Raw genomic sequence first — 23,493 nt, forward strand, 5'->3', positions numbered from 1 at the left:
TTAGAACTCCCATTATGCTACAGATTTTCAGGTCAATTTAGCGTATATTGATGGAACTTTACCATCAAACAGTATATACTACACACCCAACTGAGAGCCAGCAGAGAGCTGTAAAATTTTTGGCGTATGAATGGTCAAAGTAACCACAGTGGTCAAAGTATACCCAGTTTATAGTATCCAATACCAACATCTTTGACACTAATATAACACACCAAAAGTACATTCTACAGCCCTTCTTTCCCAGATAATTCATAATTAAACATGGCTTTTGTTGTTTAACTGTCTACGAAGATAGAGTCTCATTACGTATCTAGTGAGAAGAAAAGCTTCAACTGAGCAAAACAGTAATCAAATTTGCAGTCTTCTTCCAGCAAAAGTTTAGGTTCCAGAAGTGGGAGTGTATCTCCAAATAATGTTTTATGGAAACACACTGATGTGGTCATACACCTCAACATCAACAGGTAAAAATAATCTTCGTCTATAAAAAAAAACTCACAAGACTACAGACTGGAATTATAAAAAGTTGATCCAGATTTAGCAGGAGCTGTAATCCTGCTGCACTTTCTGTCAACACTACAAATACAGTTCGGTAGTTTTCATAATCCCCAGTAATTATCAAATGTCTTCTTCCACAATTATTGAATTTCTTTTGGTAAATATCCAGGCTGATGATGTTCATCTGCAGCCTCTGACATTTCAGCCATAATTATTCAAATGCACCCAGGAAAAGCAGAAGTGGGAAACACATTCAACTCTTTCAACACCTTCAGGCTAGTTCACACAAGCAAAATGTTTGCAGAACATCAGCTTTGCAGTAACATTTTGAGAGCTCCCACACAAAGTTTTGACAGGTTTCGAGAAAGTCCTGCATTTATCTTAAGGTTGACATTTTGCTCCTTCTGACACATCTGGCAAAAAGACAAACGCAATTGCAATTACGACAAAGACTGATAACCTTTCTTATCATTCAACTAAGGATGGGACAAATCAATTAATTACCAAAAATAATGTGATTTCTGAAACATGCCTGGTGCAAATGACTGATGCTACAAAAATAAATAAATGAAAATAATGACCAATAAGAAGGAAACATTAGTGGCAGCATGCATTATAATTTCTTACAAGGTGTTCCTACACTCTTTTTGGGAAAAAAACAGTAATAATTACATCGATTCTTTTGCATTACATGAAAATGAGCACCTTAGAAAATCATTTAATTGGAAAGAATGATACTTACACCAATAAAAACTGAACATTAAACAAGCCATATTAAGTAAGCGTTGCTGCACGGAGTGAGGAAGTGTCAGCAGTAGATTAGTTCTTTTTATTATGCTTCAGAAGAATTTAGTCATAGAACTACAAAAAATAACAAACAAAACAGAATAATGAAATTAACAGAGTTCTAAATGTAAACTGATATGCTTACTGTCACCACACAAGTCAAATCCAAAAACAGGGTATTCAATTAAATACAACACTTAGCAGTGTAAGCACATTTATTACGAACACCAATAGACAGCACAGAATGGATCTAAATCTACGTCTACATGAATACTCTGCAAATTACATAGAAGTGCCTGGCGGAAGGTTCACCAAAACACCTTCACAAATCTCTCTTATTCCAATCACATATAGTGTGCGGAAAAAACGAACACCAATATCTTTCCGTGCAAGCTCCGATTTCCCTTACTTTACTATGGTGATCATTTTTTCCTAAGCAGGTCAGCAACAGTAAAATATTTTCACATTCGCAGAAGACAGTTGGTGACTGAAATTTTGAGAGAAAATTCTACTGCAATGAAAAACGCCTTTGTTTTAATTATGTCCACCCCAAATCCTGTATCATTTCAGTGACACTCTGTCCCCTATATTGCAATAATATAAAACATGCTGCTCTTCTTTGAACTTTTTTAATGTACTCTGCCAATCCTATCTCTTAAGAATCCCACACCGCACAGCAGTATTCTAAAAGATGATGGCCAATCATAGTGTAGGCAGTCTCTTTAGTAGATCTGTTACATTTTCTAAGTGTCCTGCAAATAAAATGTAGTCTTTGGTCAGCCTTCCCCACAGCATTTTCGGAATGTTCTTTCCAATTTAAGTTGTTCATAATTGTAATACCTAGGTATTTAGTGGAATTTACAGCCTTTAGATTTGACTGATTTATTGTGTAACTGAAGTTTAATGGATTTCTTGTAGCATTATGTGGATGACCTCACATTTTTCATTATTTAGGGTCAATTTCCAATTTTCACACCATACAGATATCTTTTCTAAATTGTTTTGCAATTTATTTTGATCTTCTGATGACTTTACTAGTCAATAAATAACAGCATCATCTGCAAACAACCTAAGACATCTACTCAGATTGTCTCCCAAATTGTTTATATAGACCGGGAACAGCAAAGGGCTTATAACATTACATTGGGGACTGACAGAAACCACAAATCCAGTCACATAACTGAGACGATATTCCATAAGCATGCAATTTCACTACAAACTGCTTGTGTGGTACAGAGTCAAAAGCCTTTCCCAGAAATACGAAGTCAATCTGAAATCCCTTGTCAATTGCAAATCACCACTTCGTGCAAGCAAAGAACTAATTGTGTTTCACAAGAACTATGCTTTCTAAATCCGTGTTCTCTGTGTGTCAATAGATTGTTTTCTTCGAGGTAATTCAAAATGTTTGAACACAATATATGTTCCAAAATCCTGCTGCATATCAACGTTACTGATATGGGCCTGTAATTTAGTGGGTTACTCCTATTACCTTTCTCGAATATTGGTGTAAACTGTGTGACTTTCCTGTCTTTGGGTATGGACCTTTTGTCAATCGGACGGTTGTATATGATTCTTAAGTATGGAGCTATTGTATCAGCATACTCTGAAAGTAATCTAACTGGTATACAATCTGGACCAGAAGTCGTGTTTTTGTTAAGAGATTTAAGTTGCTTCACTACTCTGAGGATATCTACCTCTACATTATTCATGTTAGCAGCTCCTGGACATATAGTGCAGTTATTTATACAAACAGTGAATATTCCAGATCATGCAAACTTACAAACATAAGATATTCTAAGAGCCTTCCAGAAATGATAATTAAACAAGAAATAACTTCTGGTGGTTGTGTTTGAATGGCGACACACACATGCCAGACATCATTCCTAACAACTGTCTCGCACTGTATGCACCACAACTTGCGGCACTGCTCCCTCTCCTGGAGTAACAGTAACCCACTGTTTCAGAAGCTGTCATTGCAGCCAACTATGGTACCCTGGATCTAGATCTTGTCCATGTTCCTCTGGCACATCCTCACATCATAGTCATGTTGTTACATCCTCTTCAACCACACTGAGCATTGAAGGCAGTCCCTTTTGTCGAAGAATCGTGATTGACAAATATGTCTTCAGCTTCCTCGATCCTCCCATCGCCAATCTGGACTTTAGTACTGAGTCATACAGAGGACATGGACAACATCTATGTGCTTTTGTCTTCGTGAAAGATCATAATCTTGACTTCATATGTGACGTCCAACAAGTGACAAATGATATAATGTGGCCCACAAAAGGTTTTAGCAACTTTTCCAATAGTCCTCCTTTCCCCTCTTTTCAATACAGTGTGAACATTCATACCAAGTCTCCCAGACTATATCTCACTGGCCACTGTTTGGCCTAACAGCACTCTCAATCTTTCTCCTTTGTGTCCAAAGTCCATACATGAGCCAGCTGCCTTGCTTCTTCAGACCTGGTGATCACGTATTTCATGCAGGTATCCTCCATATCACACAGCTGAAATGGGAAGAATGTATCCACTGACACGACCATGGAGTAGAAAGAACAATGTGAAGCCTGTAGTCTCTTGCTTCAGCGTGTTGCATGTGAATGTAACAATGGGCATTATTGTCTCCCAGTCTCTGTGCTTGCCATCAACATACACCAAGAGTATATCTGTCAATGTATCATTATAGGATTCTGTGGTGACTTTAATCTGTGGATCGTAAGCCACTGCCATACTGTGGGTGACAGCGTAATGTGAAATTACCTCTGATACTAGTCTTGAATGGAAAACTTTTTTACTACCAGAAATCATCTCGCATAAAAATGATGTCTTCTGCAAGGCACTTTGCATTTCTGGAGCTTCAGCAGACACCACAGCTTTATTCACAGCATAGCAATGGAGGTAATCAGTGCAGATTCCCAGTGGTTGACTTGGGGACCTCCCCAAGAGAGAGAGATTTAAATTTCGAGGAACAGCACTACTGCAAGAGGGATGGCCACCAGATACTCTAGAGCTAATTGCTTATTCTGCCAAAGAGCAGTACCTCCAGTTCGCTGTGTTTGTGTTAGAGAGAATTCTGTATTCTACACTTTAGCAAACTATATCAAACTAAGAAGAAGGTATAGTAAGTTGATCTGATGTGATATAAATTTCAAAACTCACTGAAATGTCTGTCATGCTTCCTAGGAATAGTTTTTAATCTGTTATCGGGTGGCTGACCCATCCAATTTTTCGGTAAGTGGTCCAAAAACCACACTTTCCCAATTTATTATTTTAGCCCATGGTTACTATGTTATTGATTGTAAATGAAAATCATGAAATTGTGGATGTTGTACAGAGTCAATTTGTTTCGTTAACCAATTATTAGCTTACAGGGTATAAGACGTAGCTTAATCTCCATAAACTTAATGAAGCACAGGAAAGCATATTCATTTGTATCAACAACTAGGAAATAACTCTGTGTCAACAATGCAGGAATACTGTGAGGCAGCTAGTCTGTGTGCCAATGGCACTTCTATTTCAGCTCTGTTGTCTTGTCTGGCACACATTTGGTTTAATATTTTGTTGCACCTCAGTTCAGCCTGGCATAACAAATGGCTGTTGTGACAGATTCAGTAAAACAAAACATAAGGAAAGCATCACAGATGTCCCAGTAACTAAGAATCCTGGCACAAGAGCAATTAGTCAGTGAGCTGATACTGCAAAAGAAGTTTGCCAGCACCTCTGAAAGTAGGTGCTTTACACAATGCAGCACTGATATGTATTGTGGAGGCACTGACATAACAGGAAAGAAAAGGGAAATGTTGTCATGGTTGCCCAATGATTACGCCCAACGTACGTGGCTTGTTATGACTCAGTGCCCACGACCACAGCCTTTTCAGGAACACTGGCTGACCAGTCTTGCATACACACTGCCAAATTCAGTTACACAGTCATCATCACAAACCACTAGTCACAAGGAGAGGTCTAAGCCCATCTGCTGACTGAGATGAATAAACAAGCCATCACCATAGGACTTCGCACTCAATAGTTGCATGCCAATGTCAGTGCTGAGTCTGAATGCTGCTAACTTCATGCCTTCATACTGTCAGGCCATCAATGGGTGACTACAATCTCCTGATGGCAACCTTCATGGCAGGCTGTGAGTACAAGTCTGGGCCACCTAGCTCCCGAGCAAGAGTAGGGTGCACATTGCTACTGATCTTTGTCCAGTGTGGGCACACACTGTTGCTGTTTATCATACTTGCTGGCACTTACCACCATCATCCATCCTGTTATGTCATGATTTGATATAGTCCAGCCCGATACACGCCATGCTGAGCAATGGGACTAGGTGAGCTGCATCTGGTCATGTACTGTCCATTCACTGCATGCCAACTGGTGACACTCCATAATTTGCACCACTGCCAGTGAGCTGATAGCAGCTCACTACTGGCTGCCAGCATCACCTGAGGGAACATGCAGTTCAGCATCCTTTTGGCAGGCCACTGATGACTTCGACACATTTCACCAGCCATGGCCACCTATGTCATGGGGGCCACTGACAGCAATCCAACTCTGTAGCCACTGCTGTAATTCAAATGGAATGAAGGACTAATACAACCAGTATTGTTTTCACGAGAGTCCATTGCCCCATTGCCTGACAGCTGCCACCACTCCACTGCAACCACGCTGTTAGAGGTGGACTGCCACACAGCCAGACCTATCACAGCCAGCTTCACCTGCCACCACAGAGGTCATATATCATTACTTCAACAAGTAGTGTCAAAGTTCTCAGCTGCTACAAATGATTGGATTGTGGACATTTATGCCAGGTTCATCTTGCAGCTTTGATGATGCAGCATGATGAGTGGACTTATTCCTCCCCCTCCCCCCTCCTCTCCCTCCTTTTGTTGTTTGTGTGCAAGGGGAGGGTTGGGAGAACATATCAGAAAATACTGGGGACAATCATGCAGCCAATGAGATGCAAGCTGTGCATTCTGTTGGGCCATTGCACAGGCAGTGTCTTATGTGTCACGTGTCCCAGTGCTATGGTCATTTTGCCAAGCTGCGCACAGAGTCAATGACGATTGCATAAAATGATTAAAAGCAGTGTGTTGTTATTGAAAGAGTCTGTATTTCTGCCATCTTTGTTTTTTCTCTGTTATTGTGTTATATTTAATTTTGGTGGATAAAGGTTCCGCTATGTCACAGGCAAATAAGCAGGTTGTTTCCCCGCAGGAGGCATTTCAAGCTCTATTAGATGCAATAGAGGTTCTTAAGGCAGACAACATTCAGATGCACTATCCCCTTTTCAGGCCAGACAGTGGAGGACGTGTTGGCATTAATAGGTGGCCTAGAATCAGCCAAAAGACTGCGGCCGGACAGTTGAACAACTATTGCAGATGGCAAACTGAACTTAACAGGTGAAGCTAAGTCGTATGTTAAATATCATGAGGACTTGACAAATCATATTCAGTCAGGTAGCTTAAGGAAGAGATTTTGCGGTTCTATAGGAAACAAAACAGGTTCTTTCATGTGCAAATGAGTGGAGTGTGTCAGAGGTGAAATCAGTTGGTGGATAGTTTATATAAGAGAAATAAATGCTCAGACCTATCAGTTGACAGAGAACAGTGAGGCAAACAGTGTTATTCTTCAGGAAGTAGAGCATAGAATACTGGATGCTTTTCTAAAGGGGCTTCCATGTGGTATTGTAGAGGAGGGTCTATACAGGAAACCCCAGAGGTCTGGCCAATTGCATCAGAAGAATCACAGAGTTAGAAGAGTTGGATGTGCCGACAGGAATGCAAGACCAAAGGAGCATCTTCTTTGCAGGTGTGAGGTGCTACAAGTGTGGGCAAAGGTCACATTTAGAAACAATGTAAGCAACCACAGCCTGAACTGCTCCAGGGGTTAACAGAGGCAACCAACCACTCAATATGATTGAGACAGACAGCTTATATCTGTTTAGACAGATGTCAGTGAATAACTGCTATGTTTTGATAATTGTAAATCATTTTTTGTGATATGTCACAGTGACTGTCACTCAAAATCAGAAAGCAAATACATAGCACAGTAGATAGTAGACAACTAGTTTAGAATAATGTGACACCACCAACTGCACTTTTCTTTTTATTTTAGAACCCATGACTGGTTTTGGCCTCCAAGGCCATTACCTAGATACATGTGAGGTGTAACCTGCACCTACAGGCTTCATATTCTGAGCAAGAAATTAAATGACTGTTTGTTGAAGCCTTGCATCCCTGAGACTATAATCACACATCAGGGCAACAACTTATGTCAGAGCTAATGAAATAATTGTGTCACCTGGTATGTATCTGGAAACTAAGAACTACACTGTTGCACCCGTAAGTTAATGGGAGAACTGAACAAATTCACCAAACAACCAGGAAGATGCTGAGCTATTATGTCAATAGTCACCATAAAGACAAGGATGTTTATCTACCATATGTTATGGCTGTGTATAATTCAAAGGTGCATGACAGTATCAGTCTCCTGCCAAACGAGATAGTGTGTGGAAGGAAGATGCCATCACCATTTGAGGTTATGAAACCGGAACCTGTATGCAACTTTGCTAAAACATTACAGGATGTGTGGAAGTGAGTGCAGTAGGTGAACATGAAGACACTCCAAGCATCACGAGAAAATGGGACAGCATAGGAATCCCCAGAGTATATGGTTGGCCCACGAGTGGTATTAACTGGCTGGTGTATACTGAAGGGTAAGACGAAGAAATTTATTATGCAATATCAGGTACTGTACCAAGATGTGAAAATGATGTCACTGGTAAAAGTTAAGCTGCAACTGGCAACATGGACAGCCATTGTCCATGAAGGGTGCACTTGTCCTTTTAATGACGCTCCAGACAGGTTACCACAGGTAATAGTGACATGCCTGGGAAGATGGAGCACGTAAAAAGTGAAGCAAGAAGACTGAAACACACATGCAAGCCACATGTGAGGTACACTGAACACACTCAGATCACACAAGTAAATAGGTAGATTATCATGTATATTTTGACAGTATTTATTCTTTGTGATTAATTGTGTAGAAAATACGGAGTCCTTGTAAAAGTTGTGGAAGTTTATGTTTTTTTCATGTAATTTTCTTGTTTTTGCCAATATAGGCAGATTTACTTTACCTGTTTTGAGGTTTTTGTAGCTGTAGGCATGGTAGGGAGTTTACTGTGTACGGAATTGGGAAACACGAGGATGTATTGACATAACAGAAAGGTTTATTCATTCATGATGCGTATGTGGAAAGAGTTGCAAGCATTCAGCCTTTTAAAGAGGGTGGCTGGAGGAGGAGGAGGAGGAGGAGGAGGAGGAGGAGGAGGAGGATGATGTAATGTCACAATCATGGATGACCATAAGTGCCTTCAAGCGAGTAATTGTGAGGCTGTGCCTATCATGACAAGGGAGTAGCAAGGAACGGGTTTTGTGTATGCTTGACCCAAGTTGTCCAGACAAATGAAAAGGCTTTCAAGTTACAGTTGTTTTTAGGGAAAGCAGAAGTAAGAGGAGGCCTACTTTATTTACTGCCACTGTACCCTTACTTTCAAATAACCTGAACATACGGGATCTATTACATGTTCAGACACAAAGTGGTCATCATAAACTGCTATGAGCAGGGTCAATTTAAAGGGATGATGAGACTGGAACTGTGGGGTAGTGGATTACTGATTAATGACACAATTAGTGACATAACGAGCAGCTTTTCATCTCTCAGCTACTTAATGAATAAACACAGAGCTCCCATTTGCATCAATCAGCATCATACTGAACTAATATTAGAAAATAGCTATTAATTTAACAAGTATCCAACAAACAATGTGATTCACAATGAATTAGAGCAAGAAGAACTGGAGAAAGTTGTACACTGTTGCGGTTGGTATAATCTCTGACATAACTCTGTTGCAGATCATGTGGGAGAGTGGGCTGTGTGGCAACCTGGTGGGGCCCAGTGAAAGACTGGTGGCTGCAAAAAACACTTTATTACTTTTTAATCACACATTTCTTAGTTGTCAATGTGAGGCAAACAAGCCTCACTTCAGCAGGCTGGCTGGTGATTGTCAACCAATAGCTGGCCACTGCCCAGCAGAACGGTACATGCGTCAGCACCCTCTGATACTGACATCGTGCCAGGCAGCAAGCCAGCCATCTGTCAGTAGGCCCAGACCCTGACATTAGCAAAACAGTTCTTCTTCTCACTGTGTCTGCCATCTGCTGTTGAATGCTCACACCCCAGTGCCTCAGGCACAGCTTGTATCTTCTGAGGTGATGAGGGAAGAATGATGCATTTGCAATACGACTAGCTGCCTCCTGCCAGGGGTCTGGCACCAGTAGATGCAAATGGTAGGTCTGCTGTGCTGTGCTATAAAGTCTTACAAAGTAGACTTAGTGTGGGAAGCAGCTGCCCAGACCATGTCTCAGGCAGCTGTAATTCTTTGCTTGTCCCTGATGCTGGAAAATCTCATACCACCTGTATCAATCTCTGATCGGTCCTCACACAATCCTTACTAATTACTTGTCCCAAGTAATTTACCTGTTCCAAAACAAAATGATACTTCTTGGTACTCAGTATTAAATGTGCAGTCTGTCATCTCCTGAATACTTCCCTTGGCCAATACCTGTGTTCTTGTATAAAGATATGTCATCCAAATACACTAAACACTTATGGGGCTTTAATCTCTTCAACACTCTACTTTTTTTAAAAAAAAAATGGTGACATGGTGCTGGTGCACTTTTCAAAGCAAATGGCATCCTTCTATAGTCTTAACATCCCAAGGTACTACAAATGCTGTCTCTGGTCTGTCCTCTCAAATCATCTCCAACTGATAGTACTCACTCCTCAAATCCCTCATTGACAAATATAAGTATTGCCCAAGATACTCAATTGTTTCAGTGATATTTAGAATGGGGTAAGAATCTGTGGTCATCTTACTGTCTTTCCTTGAATCATCCATAGAACTGTTTTGTTACAATTCCAATTCCTGCTCCCCATGGGCTACAGCTCTCTTCTATTGCGGTGTTATAAAGTGCAGCTAATCAAAGAGGTCCACATGGGCTGTAATACTGTATGTCAGTGAAACTTGGTACACATTCTAGTACATAAATGCTGACTGGATTTACGATGGAAAAAAAAAATTGTTCCAATTTTGGTCACTAGATGCAAACCTAGCGCTGTGAATAGGAAACATTTTTGGGAAAGCTGCATTATGCAGATTTATCACAGTGAGCTGCATGATGTGTTGCTCCATATTACAAATACCTTGCTGTGACATCCTCTGAACATGGTCTACATATCTGGAAGAAAACAGGTGTGTTACAATTTGGCAATACTTGCGTGCACCCTGACATCATGAAACCTTTTGAGACGAAAATCTGAGGAATCTAAGAATGGTAAGTGTGTCAGCATTTGCATAGCTGCATGGCAGGTAAAGAGTAAAGCAACACAGTTTGGGGTGAACTAGGCAAAGTGATTAGAACAGTGTTTTTTTTTCAATTAACAAGTGTCTGAATAATAGAGATAGCCAATGTAACAGCACTGTGCAGTCAACAGTGACTTGAAAATGCAATTGTTTGCAGAAATATAAGTAATTTTTTTAACAAATTCTAATTTTTCTAGACACAAAACTGGACAGAAATGGGCAACAACAGTATAATTAGAAAGCAGTTGACAATACAAACCTTGACACCCATACTTCCTCATGAATCAATAAAACTTGTCCATAATGTCATATGGGATTATTTTTGGGGGCAATTCATCAAGCCAAGCGAAAGGTTTTCTGGGCACAAAAACGTGCAGTAAGAGTTATATGTTGTGTGAACTCAAGAACATCCTGCAGAAGCCTCTTTAGGGAACTAGGGATACTAACTACTACTTCCCAATATATTTATTCCTTAATGAAATTTGTCATTAAAAATATATCACTTTTTCAAACCAACAGCTCAATTCATGGAATCAATACTAGAAATAAGAATAATCTTCACAAGGATTTAAAGTTATTTAGTCTTGTACAAAAAGGCGTGCATTATTCAGGAACACACATTTTCAATAACTTTCCAGCAGCCATAAAAAGTTTAACAATCAATGAAATTCAGTTTAAGAGAAACCTAAAGGATTTATTGCTGGCCAACTCCATCTACTCCATTGATGAACTAACTGATTTATGTGTATGATATAATAACATCTGCACCATTTCAGTGCAGTAATGTGTTCACTGTAAATAAGTATTATAGTAGTTGTATTGCTTGTTTATTACCTTATAAATAAATAAAAAACTTTTTTTATTTTAGATTCAGTGCATTAGTATTTGTAAAATGACTCTTTCGTATAGTGTTCATTAAAAAATGACGATCATTCCACTTGGGATCTGTGGAATGGTACATTAGCTTATTTGTTTTAGTTTAAATATCTGTCATGTATTATTGTTTTCTGACATGTTCTACATCCTGGAGGACCACCTCACTATGGATCAATTAGAATGAAAGTAAATCTAATCTAATCCTCATGAACCAACAAAAGTTTCCGACATGGCGAAGAAATACGTTATAGTGCCATCTACATGTACAATATATTCAAAAATATGAAAGCATTCTTAAATGCCAAAAGTAAAGACTTCCAAAAGGAAGAACATTCGTATATCTACGTGATGTGGAAAATATTCTTCTAAAGTGATTTCAACAAATTAAAACAGTGTTCTACCACTGCGGATTTCTCTGGCTGGAGCAAATGAGTGTTACAATGATGTTCTACACATTGATAATGTATAATATACATAATATGGCCAACATATGCCATCCCACAATGGCACAGAATCTTGTATGCTCCAGGTTTCCTCAGTCGCAAGAAGGGCTCTAATCTTAATTGGCAGCATAAGTGCACTTTTGATGTCATACCATATTAAAGTTCTCGAAATTTTTAAGGAACTGTTCCTCATGGAAGTGGAATAAGTCAAAAATCTGGAAACACATTTTAATTTAGAAGGTAACAACAAATCTGTGACAAAACATTTAAATACTCAATACTATGTGGTCACATTGTTGCACTGAATTTGTGCAGAAGTCAGCTTAGACGTAATACTCATATAATTTGACGTTATCAATCACACATGCAACACATAGTTCACTGCTTTTGAAATTAGTCGCTGAGAGACGTGGAGTTGGCTACCAATAAATCCTTTAGTTTTTCTTAAACTGGACTTTACTACTAGTAAAACTTTTTGTGATCACTGACAAGTTATTGAAAATGTTTGTTCATGAATAACAGATGATGATTCTGAATATGTGGTTATTAGCCTCTTTATCCACACCTGGCATCCAAAAATATAGGTACAAGCCTTTTTTTTTTTGTTCCTCTCTATCACACTTTTGTACTAGGTACATAAATGGGTAATTAGCCTACTAAAATTCAACTCTCAGAATAGAAAACTAAGATCACTGCTTGGAAGTTAAACTGGCAACCTAATACATGTAGTATCTTAGGTTATTAAAGAAATGGAGATTTTTGCTGTCTAAGCCAGGGTCAGGTGTGAAGAACAGACTGGGTGGTGCTGTTTCATCATTTGCTAGAATTTCTGACAAGTGTTGCCTTAGGCCCATTTGATGTCGCCGATCTTTGATAGTCTTACAGTCTTCAGGATGTAGCAAAACAATGTTCTTCCACAGACACACGTGGGGGTTTGTTCTTTTCATAGTAGAAAGTCTCGAGTTATTTAGATATGTTCAATTCTGAGACAGCATAAGCCAATACCTCCTCTTCTTGAGCTTCTAGCAAAACCTGACAGACCTTGGTGGTGTGTTTCATGGTCCATAGTTTATTCAGTTGCGGACTACCTTGCCATTTGTTTTCCCATTTCCTAAGGACATGTCATGGACATGTGTCCTCGAGTCAGCACCTGGAATAACTAGTTTGAGTATTTCCTTCCTCGTGGCTTCTTTGACTAGCCTGTCAGCCAGCTTATTATCTGGAATGCCAACATAGTTTGGTGTCCAGAGAAAAAGCTATGGATATCCCTGTACAGTAGAGACCACCCAGTTGTTCATGGCTATGTATACAATGGATGTTTTGGACAGCACTTGTCTTTTGTTTGCAAGGCACCCAAAGAGATGCTGCATACATAAAAAATCTCATCCAGGGAAAGCCATTATGTTTTGTAGTTAACACTGTAGTAAAAATACTAAATTTTAGTAGAGAATATTGGTCTTTTGATTCTTTAAGTTTTCCCAGAGTACTGAATGTTCAATGAGGTTTCGGGATTGCTATTGGATCATGTTGACTTCCTGCCATGATATTTTGGCTGGCAATCGTCCAGCCATCTTCAGGTGAGTGTCCGTCACGTCGGCAACATTTCTACTAAAATAGGCAGGATCATAAGGAAATATCAAGTAAAAGTAATCTTCTGGCCACCGGTGAAGATTAGTGCCCTTCTCAGTTCGGTAAAAGATGATCTGGGTCTGCAGAAGACAAGGATCTACAAAATTCTTTGCCAGTGTGGCAAAGCTTACATCGGTCAGACGACACACACAATACATTAAAGATGCATTGAACTCGAGTGCCACACTCACATTTCGCAACCCAGTAAGCCGGCCGTGGCTAAGCACTGTATTACCACAGGACACGCTATGGATTTTTCTGCCACAAAAATCTTGGCCCCAGCGAAAATTTTTTGGGATTCAGTAATTAAAGATTTTGAATAGGTTTGGGGAGAAGAGAAGTTTGTGGCACAACTTGACTAGAAGAAGGGATCGGTTGGTAGGACATGTTTTGAGGCATCAAGGGACCACAAATTTAGCATTGGAGGGCAGCGTGAAGGGTAAAAATCGTAGAGGGAGACCAAGAGATGAATACACTAAGCAGATTCAGAAGGATGTAGGTTGCAGTAGGTACTGGGAGATGAAGCAGCTTGCACAGGATAGAGTAGCATGGAGAGCTGCATCAAACCAGTCTCAGGACTGAAGACCACAACAACAATTAAAGAATCTGTGAGAATACACCTAGCACAAAATCTGATAAATCTTGATGGTGGTTTTCAACTGGACAAGGCTTGGGACCCGGTGATCTCTCTAATTTCTTCTGACAGGAAGGCAGTTTATTCATAATGACACATCTTGTGACATCTGATGTCTGGTTTTTAGCGATGCGAGTGCACATTTTGACAAAGGGCAAACATGTAGTTTTCACCTTTATGCATGCACATTTGTGCCACAGACAGAACAGTATTTCCAGAGAGTGCGGATTTCGACAGAGGACGCTCCTGTGACAGCCGCCAATGCGCATGGGTTTCTGCACAAATTTTTGCTATAAAGTCAACATCAGGAAATTGCAGTCTCCACTGACTGAAGATGGCTGGTCGATTGCTAGCCGAAATATCGTGGCAAAAAGTCAACATGAGCCGACTGCAATACCGAAACCTCATCGAACAAAGTTGTTCTTGGTTCTGAGTGTGTACGTATGCACAGCCACTCTTATTATCTTTGGGGACAACTGTGTAAAGGAGATTAAAATACAGATACTCTTGGATGACATAATAAAATGCACTGGGATAATAATTGGGAGATACCCTGTCTTTTGTGTCCAAATGTTCATCTTATAGATCGTTAGGGAACATACCATGGAGGGATTCATGTTTAAGAGTAACATATAACATAACTGGAGGATCATGAAGGTCTGATCGAAGATCTTCCAGTCCTAGTGTTACTGATGTTCAGATGTCACGAGTAAGCACATGCAGGATTGTGGAATAAAATGAGGGGACTTGGGTGGTATGGTATTTGATTAATTCTGATAACAAGTTTTAATAAGCTTTGTTGGCGTCTTAGTTTCAATTTTTGTACTCTCGCTTCTATAAGAAGGCTATCACTGGGCCCATTCAGAAAGCTCCATTGGGCAAAGGGACTTCATTGTGATGGTCTAATATTTCTAGGATGGATTGTGCTGCTGACTCATTAACAATGCTTCCAGTCGAACTGGGATAAAATGAGTTAACAAAACAGTTTGATTTGCACCCCATGAACTGCTACCACAGAAATGGACAGTACTGAGTCTCTTCAGATTGGAAGTCATGTGGGTTTCAAGGTATAGTTCTGAATGGGGGTGGGCAGATTGTATTCTACAGAAGTGCAGAACATGTGATTGTGTACATTTTTCTGTCCTCTGTATCGGTACCTGTAATTGGTATTCTGCAGTACAAAACTATATAGATCTATAATGTAAACAACGATCACGGACATATAATGCTGGTGTGACTGTACGTCCCACTGTGTGTGCAACTGCAAAAAATGTTGCACTTAAAACTTATTCTCATGGGATTCCATTTTTCTGCACGTACTGTTTACCGATGGCCGTGCCCACCCTGACTTTAAACAGTCTAAGTGATAAAAACTTTTGCATGAAGACAGGCATATTTCCTCAAAAATCCACACTCATGCACAGTTCAAAAAATTTTATGCCACCTTGTACCGTAAACCCTGCAAAAATCAAAAAACACTGATCAAATGTCAGTGGTGCAAAAAGGTCTCCATAGTCACAAACTCCAATCGTATGAGATGATCAATGGCATGTCAAAACCTTTGGAATCCACAATGAAATAAGGAAATGAGATTTCTAGAGTCCAAACACTAACAAAGCCACGCATTAACTATAATTTCTAATAGTTTACCCAAGTTAGTTGTTAGGCTGACATGTCTGTAAATATTTCTATTTTTTGGGTCTTGCTCTGGCTTAAATACAGGAATTGTCATATTCTCTCTCCATTGCAATGAAAATTCACCATCTTGCCAAATCTTGTTAAAAATTTTTAAAATAAGATGTTGTCGGGTTCTGGGGATGTATCCATACATTGTTTTAAAGTATTATTTTGTTTCCATAACTCTGATAAAGGTGATACTGAGGAAAGTAGGATGGTAATTCCTAGTTATCGATATTTATGCATACTATACTGTTAAAAGTTCAGCAATGTCAGAGGAACTGATTTAATTTTCCCTTTGTTAAGGATTCCCTGGATTCTATTTACTGTTTCAAATCCACTAATCAATCATAATTTCAACAACACCTATGAAGCTGAGAAATGTACTGTCACTGAAGAGACATACCATTCCCAACATTTCTTCTTCTTTTGTTTCACTAAATAATGCACTTTCACCCTTGATCTTGTGAATAAAATTAAATTTTCTAAAGAGGGTTGTCATCTATGGCGATGTAGAGCCCTTTTTCATTCTCTTCATGGCTTCTGCAATCTCTCTGTAACCACCATGGAACAGATTTCCATCTAGCGGGACCTGAAGGGAATGCTGTTGTAGTTTTTAAAGGTTGGATGTTAATTTCCGCTGCACTTTGTACTACCTTGTCGATCCTCTTTTCTGTTCCATTGTGATCTGTGCTTTAGCAGTAAAAGCATCCAATAGCTTTTTCATAGTGACCACTGTGACAAAAAAACAGTGTGGCATAAATTAGGAACCAATACATAGTTAGAGAAGCAGTCGGACTATGAAAGGATAGGGAAGGAAATCAGCCACAATTTGTAAAAGGAACCACACCGTCATTTGCCTGCAGCTATTTAGGGAAATCATGGAAAACCTAAATCAGGAGGCGAGTCCAGTGTGCTAACCGCTCCACCATCTCGCTTGGTGATACAATAGCCGGATATAGTCACTAGTGTAAAGGCTATTGTGAATATTCCATTGCATAATAGATGCACGGTTGAGACAGAATATCGTCAAATCCATTGCAGAACACGAACCACAAGTGGTGATCAAATGAGCTGAAGCCCCAGAATGTAGGAGGTAAAGATCAACATCTGGGAATAAACCCTCTTTTAGTTGCCCTCTACGAGTCACTATCTCACTGTCTCATAAGTGATTATGGGCATTAAAATCTCTAGTAAAAAGTAAAGAAGGGGTATCTATGTAATTAGGCCTTTCGTTTCTCTGTAGGTAATATCTTGTCATCATTATGCTTAACTGTACTCAAATGGGATTGCTTTGAGATTAGTGTTCATTGGTATTTGTTCACAGAAAATGTTTGATTTGACTAGTGTATGAACATCTCCAGATGCTAGTCCTGTGTTTTCTATATTGGTTATCTCGTGTGAGAGTAGGAGATAGTCTTCTAAAAATTTAAGTTCTTGCATTGCCTGCTATACATATTGTGGGATACTTTGTGATTAATAATCAAATTTCATTCATATACCTATAAAAACCACTCCAATTCCATCATAAAATCACTGTAAATGCATCGGCATTCTTGGTATGGACGAAGGTGATATATGTTATTCTTCAGAGAGTTTCAAACCCTCCTGTGTGGTTGGCATATTATTCAAAGATTTTTCTGCTGTCAAGGAGAGTTCCAGTTCCATCAGAACCAAAAAATCACAGCTTTGCTTTGTTTATTTCGTCTTTTTCTAATTTCCCTTCCTTTCCTCTTTTTGCTGTTTTCCTTTGTGTAATTTCTGAGCACTATGGGACTTAACATCTATGGTCATCAGTCCCCTAGAACTTAGAACTACTTAAACCTAACTAACCTAAGGACAGCACACAACACCCAGCCATCACGAGGCAGAGAAAATCCCTGACCCCGCAGGGAATCAAACCCACGAACCTGAGCGTGGGAAGCGAGAACGCTACCGCACGACCACAAGATGTGGGCAGATTGTAGGCCTCAACTTGACATATTACACTTTTAACCACTGAATAGAATCTAACAGTTCATCAGTCATATTTTGGAAGGAAGAAGCTGTGAAGTGGGTCTTCCTCTATTGTGTGGGACATGAAGCACCACCTGTTTTATCTGCTGGTAGGCTACTGACAACTCTGTGCGATAAGGATTCAAGAGGGATGGAGATTTCTCTTGCAGGTAATCTTTTGGTTTTGGTTGTATGTTCTTGGTTTATAGCAGGTGGCAGATTTGGTTTTGCAAAAACTGTGGTAGGTGTGGTGCCACAACTTTGGCATAACAGACGATTGTACTGACTGGATGAAAGTATTCTTTCTTCAGAATACAATAGGCAGTCCATTATTTTATATTCTTGTATTTTCTTTTCGTTTTTAAATGTAGGACAAGCCAGTGAAACTGGGGGATTGTGTTCTACCAGTTTACACAGAAATTACCCGATACTGTTTTTATATATGGGATTTGCCATACATTGTAATGGCATGTCCAAAATACAAGTATTGAAAACATCTAGTGTGCAGTCGGATGTAAGGTTCACATAGCACCGGCATATTATAACTTTTTCAGGGAGGCGATATCCTTCAAAAGCTAGGATGAAAGTGATTGTATCTATTTAGTTACCTGTTTTATCTTTTTATATTTGCTGGACAAAATGCATACCTCAACTTGTTATATTAGTTCATAACTTCTGACCTGCCTGCAGTGAGACTTCTTCATGCAAAATAACTTCTGTACCTTATTCAAAGTTTTATGTGAAATAACAGTCACTGGTCTCTCACAAAGCCTTTCATATGTTTGGAGCCTTTCAAACTGTGCAGCATAGACAGCTTAATCAACAGTGACCCATTTTGCATTTTTGTCAGTGTGTTTACTTCTCCAAATTTATCTTCTATTTATTCAATGAAAATTAATGGCTTCGTTGCCATAAAAGTATCCTGACCCATTTTAGAACACAAAAGGTACTGAATAAATTGTTTGGTTCCCAGTCTTCTGACTTGTCCCTGTTCCAATGGGACAGGGAGAGCAGGGAAAACTGTTTGATCGTAACTGTTTGCATTGAAATAGCGAGTTACCTTTTGTAACAGCCGGATGATTACAGCCATTGTAATGATTTAATTTGATGCATTTCACATTCAAAACGTCCACAGTCATGTCACCTGCTCTCATCAAGTTCTCTCATCACTACTGCCATCCAGCCACATTGAGCTCATATGGCATGACAGACATTGTTAGGAGTCTTCATGCCCCCAGAAGATGAGCATCTTCTCCTTGGCATCTGTGGGGAGCTAGCAGCTCAAGTATCACGATTGTAATCCCAGTCGTAATCTAGGACTCTACCAGAATGCTACCTAACAACCGCACCATGTTGGATCCACTACTGCAGTAGCTTTTAAGTGCATAAATGAGTCTCCACAGTTATTGTGCACAGAGGTCTTTTATGGCTGGAGGCAGCTTGAGCTATCTAAGGTGTTCTTCCCAAGTCAGTCCACACTACAAAATTTTTTTTAAAATGGATGTCTAACCCAGAAGCTCACCAAAATTACATTAGTCAAAAAGTTAATATAAAGTAAAGAGATATAGTGGAAAACAAAGCAGAACCTAAACACAGACATGACTGAGTGAACATCAACGGCTTCCACTAAGGGAAGGAAAAGTGAGACAAGTAAGGATGGTTAAAGGTGGGGGATTATAGCACAAGCACGGAAGTAGACACGCCAATAGACATCATACACATATTCACAAAATGGCTGTCAGCCCACTAATATGCTTGGAAAAATTTATGGACAAAAGCAAGTGGCATTAAATCTCTATGAAAATTATTCTTATTTCTCGTACTGATTCAAGTGAGTTGTTGGTCTTTTTTTTAAAAAAAAAAAAAATAAGGGGGGGGGGGCAGATATACTTTTAATGAAAAGTTTCATTAAGGCATAAATATACAGTACTGGGAAGAAGTGGTTAATGTCCTCAGTTCCTTAAAGAGGCCTCTGCCGTATGCTTTTAGTTCACATCACAAACAATTCAAGTTATATATTTTTGGACTCAGAAAAATTTAGCTTGCCTTGATGGGTTACCACAAAAACAATCCCTCATGACATTATGGGCAAAGCTTTTTCATTTTTACATCAGTTATGTTTTACAACATCCCCACTGCAAACAGAGATTTTTCTATAAGCTTAATGACAAAGATGTGTCAACGAACCATTTATTAATGTGCATGAAAACTCCATGAAGCAACATTTCTACGACTACACTTGATTTGCTATTCACTGCAATGTTTGGGTCATGTGCAAGAAAAACAAACTTGCTATCTGGTAATGTTACTTATGGAAAGTCACTGATATACACAACAAAAGGTAAAGGCCCAAAGATGGAACCTTGGGATACCACATGTAATGACTTTCCAGTTGGATAATGCCTGATAACTTAACACACATCTTTTTCCTATTGGCCTCATTTGCTTTCTGTCAGAGAGATAAAATTCTAACCATTTTGCAGACTTTCCTGTTTCCACCATAATATTCTAATTTGCTTAAAAGGATAGGCCTATTGCAATCTACAGTTAAACACCTTTGATAAACCACGTAATACACCACCAGCCTTTAATTTACTGTCTGATGAATGAAATACATTCTCACTGTGCATGTAGATAGCCTTACTCACTATTTGAATCCTTAAGAAGTCCAAACTGTGATTTTTTTCAATAAACTATTCGTTGTCTGATAATTAATAAGCTAACTGTATGTTACCTTTTCTAAAACTTTCAAGAATGCTGGCAGCAATGAAACTGGATGGAAATTTGATGCCGCTTTTTTAACTTATTTCTCAAACAAAGGCATATTTCAGCAATTCACGAAATGATCCATTGATCAATAACTGATCAAACAGGTAGCTTAATATGTTGTTCAATTCTGAAGCACTCTGTTATTAACTTTGTTGATATTTCATCATAACCACTAGAGGTTTTTTTGATTTTAAAGATTGTATGGTGGACATTTGCATTCATGTCATGAGCAATGCAAACATAACTCCAGCTCATGTCTTTGAGGGGTGTCCTAAAACAATCAATTTTAGTCAATTTTGGCTTACTGATGACAACTCTCCTGGACTCAGATTTAGTGGATATTATATCTTGTTCACTATTAACACTGAACACACGAAACTGCATGTCACCGTTTGAGAGATCTTTTGACTATTGGTTTTGTAATATAAATCTATTCATTAGACCTTTCTATAAAGATATTATCAATGGCTGTTTGTGAGCGATTAGTCACCCTAGTTGGGAAGCTTATGGTAGGAAAGAAGTTCAGTGATAGTGTTACTGACTGTAGGCCTAATAAATTCTTACATTAAGAGTTTTTACAAAAACCCACACTAAAATCACCAGTAAAACCTATTTCCTTGTTTTTGCGTGTTAAATAGGTAAGTACAGCTTCAGGGTGATACATGAACAGATTAAAGTTAACTGCAGGTGCCCCTGATGTTTTCCAAACCTACGTCCGTTGCGCGTGCTCCCACATATTGCTATCCACAAAATTTATAATTTATAATGAATGTGGCAACTCCTAAATACTGTATTTCTGTTCTACAAAAGTGAGATGCTCATCTAACACTGTCTCAAAATATGATATAGAGAGATGAAACCGGTATCAACGTACACACTCATGCAAAGTTGTAACAAAACGTTGTCTTCAAAAAGCTGCGGAAGCATTGCTTGTCCTTCCTTTTTACTGAATGTACAAATTTATAGTCAGCATATAGGCCTACTCACTGTTAACAGTATTATATTTGGAGGTTTCATTGGATACTCCGTTGGTAGTATTATCCTTCCATGATACACTCCACCTTCAAAGTCGGTAGCCGGCGGTCCACGCACAGTAAAATGCCATTCGAACAAGTTGTCATCTAGTGGGCGTGCCCAGTATTCTTCCGTGGAATCCTTCAATTCACACGCTTCTCTCATTAACCTTTTAACTGCTATGGTGAGGAAGAAATAAAACACACGTTTTGTAAGCTCGACACTGTGGCAATTTCCGCAATCACACATAATATGACACCATAAGTTAAATTACTTACCAGGACTCCGAACATTGTATCTTCCTTGGATATCCATTTTCGCAAGTGACAATCAAAAAATAACTACGAAAAAGTACAATGTATTATGTAGATATGCTTTTGACGTGGACGAATCAGATAGCAACACAATTCCATGTACAGCAAATATTACAAAAAGACTTCATTTTCATAGTTACTAGATGTACAGTAAAATAAGTCCTTACAAACTGGTCATTTACAACAGTGATTTAGATTTCATATTCAGTACATTTAATTTCGAGTTCAAATACATCCTAAAACGTTTATTTACAAAAAACAAAAAAATAACAAAATACTTCCCCTTCAAGTATCTATGACGCAATCAAAGACACATTGATTGCATACAGTTTAGATACAGGCACGGCCGCGTCTATTGACGACGGCCGTGATAGAGCTCGACAGACGTACTCGTAGAGACTCCACAATGGAGGGAAACGAAAAGCGTCTAATTAAAAAATCGAGTGTACAAAGGCCGAGCTCTCTATTTTTGCGTAGTTTTATTTGTAATATAAGAAGAAAAAATTTACCATTTGTTGTCGGAGATGGAAAAAAATCTATGCTCCTGTCGCGCTAGGTGTTATTACTTATTTGCTTCCTCTATTTTTTTTAACACATATTCTCTGTTTTGTCAAATGTGTATTTCCTATGACTGATTTAGTGGCTGAAGGAAAACACAACCAAAAATCAGTATTATTCTCCTTTATTCCTTTCTTTCTGCAGCCTGGTGTCAAGAGATTAAATAGAAGTATCTCTTGGTGAGGCCTTTCATTTAAATGCAGACCATACGCTTCTGAAGAAAGAAAGTTTTTATATAAGAAAATTGCAGAATCGTATCCTCATAAATTTACAAGCACTTCTCCTGTAATCATAATCTGACTCAATATTCTGGTCGTATGTAAAGGCTGTTAGTGGCACCAAAGTTTAGTGTCCATTGCCTAGTGAATGAGACAAGAACTGAAATTGCGGGTATCAAAGCAAAAGCTAAAATGCTTAACTTAGTTTTCAAATGTTCCTTTACAAGGAAAACCCAGGAGAATTGCCCCAGTTTAATCCTCGTACCACTGAAAAGCTGAATGAAGTAAGTATTAGTGTCAATGGTGTTGAGAAATCGTTAAAACTAAACGAAGCTCCAGACCCCGACAGAATCCCTGTCAGATACTATACTGAATTTGCGTATGAGTTAGCCCCTCTTCCAACTAGAGTCTATCGTAGATCCCTCGAACATGCCCAGTTCTTGGAAAAAGGCACAGGTCACACCCATCTACAGGAAGGGTAGTAGAAGTGATACGCAAGACTACCGTCCAATATCCTTGACATAGATTTATTGTAGAATCTTAGAACATATTCTGAGGTCTAACATTATGAGATATCTCGAGCAGAGAATTTAGCGAGTTCATGTACCCTGATAAATGAAACCACGCCTCGTCGGTGAAAAACATTTCATTAAGAATA

The 23,493-nt window shown here is 39.0% G+C and overlaps 1 protein-coding gene across 1 annotated transcript in view; it reads right to left on the reverse strand.

Annotated features, from left to right (window-relative positions):
- LOC126363841 (ubiquitin-conjugating enzyme E2 J1-like) overlaps positions 1-22,492 on the reverse strand; it is a 49,042-nt gene extending 26,550 nt beyond the window's left edge. The window contains exons 1-2 of the mRNA XM_050007996.1: positions 22,024-22,492; positions 21,719-21,924 (exon numbers count right to left, since the gene is read on the reverse strand). Coding sequence (XP_049863953.1) covers positions 21,719-21,924; positions 22,024-22,060 — 243 coding nt within the window. The 5' untranslated portion in view covers positions 22,061-22,492. The remainder of the gene's footprint in view (positions 1-21,718; positions 21,925-22,023) is intronic.
- Between the last annotated feature and the right edge of the window lie 1,001 nt (positions 22,493-23,493).

Source organism: Schistocerca gregaria, chromosome 1 (genome assembly GCF_023897955.1).
Source record: "Schistocerca gregaria isolate iqSchGreg1 chromosome 1, iqSchGreg1.2, whole genome shotgun sequence".
NCBI classification, from domain to species: domain Eukaryota; kingdom Metazoa; phylum Arthropoda; class Insecta; order Orthoptera; family Acrididae; genus Schistocerca; species Schistocerca gregaria.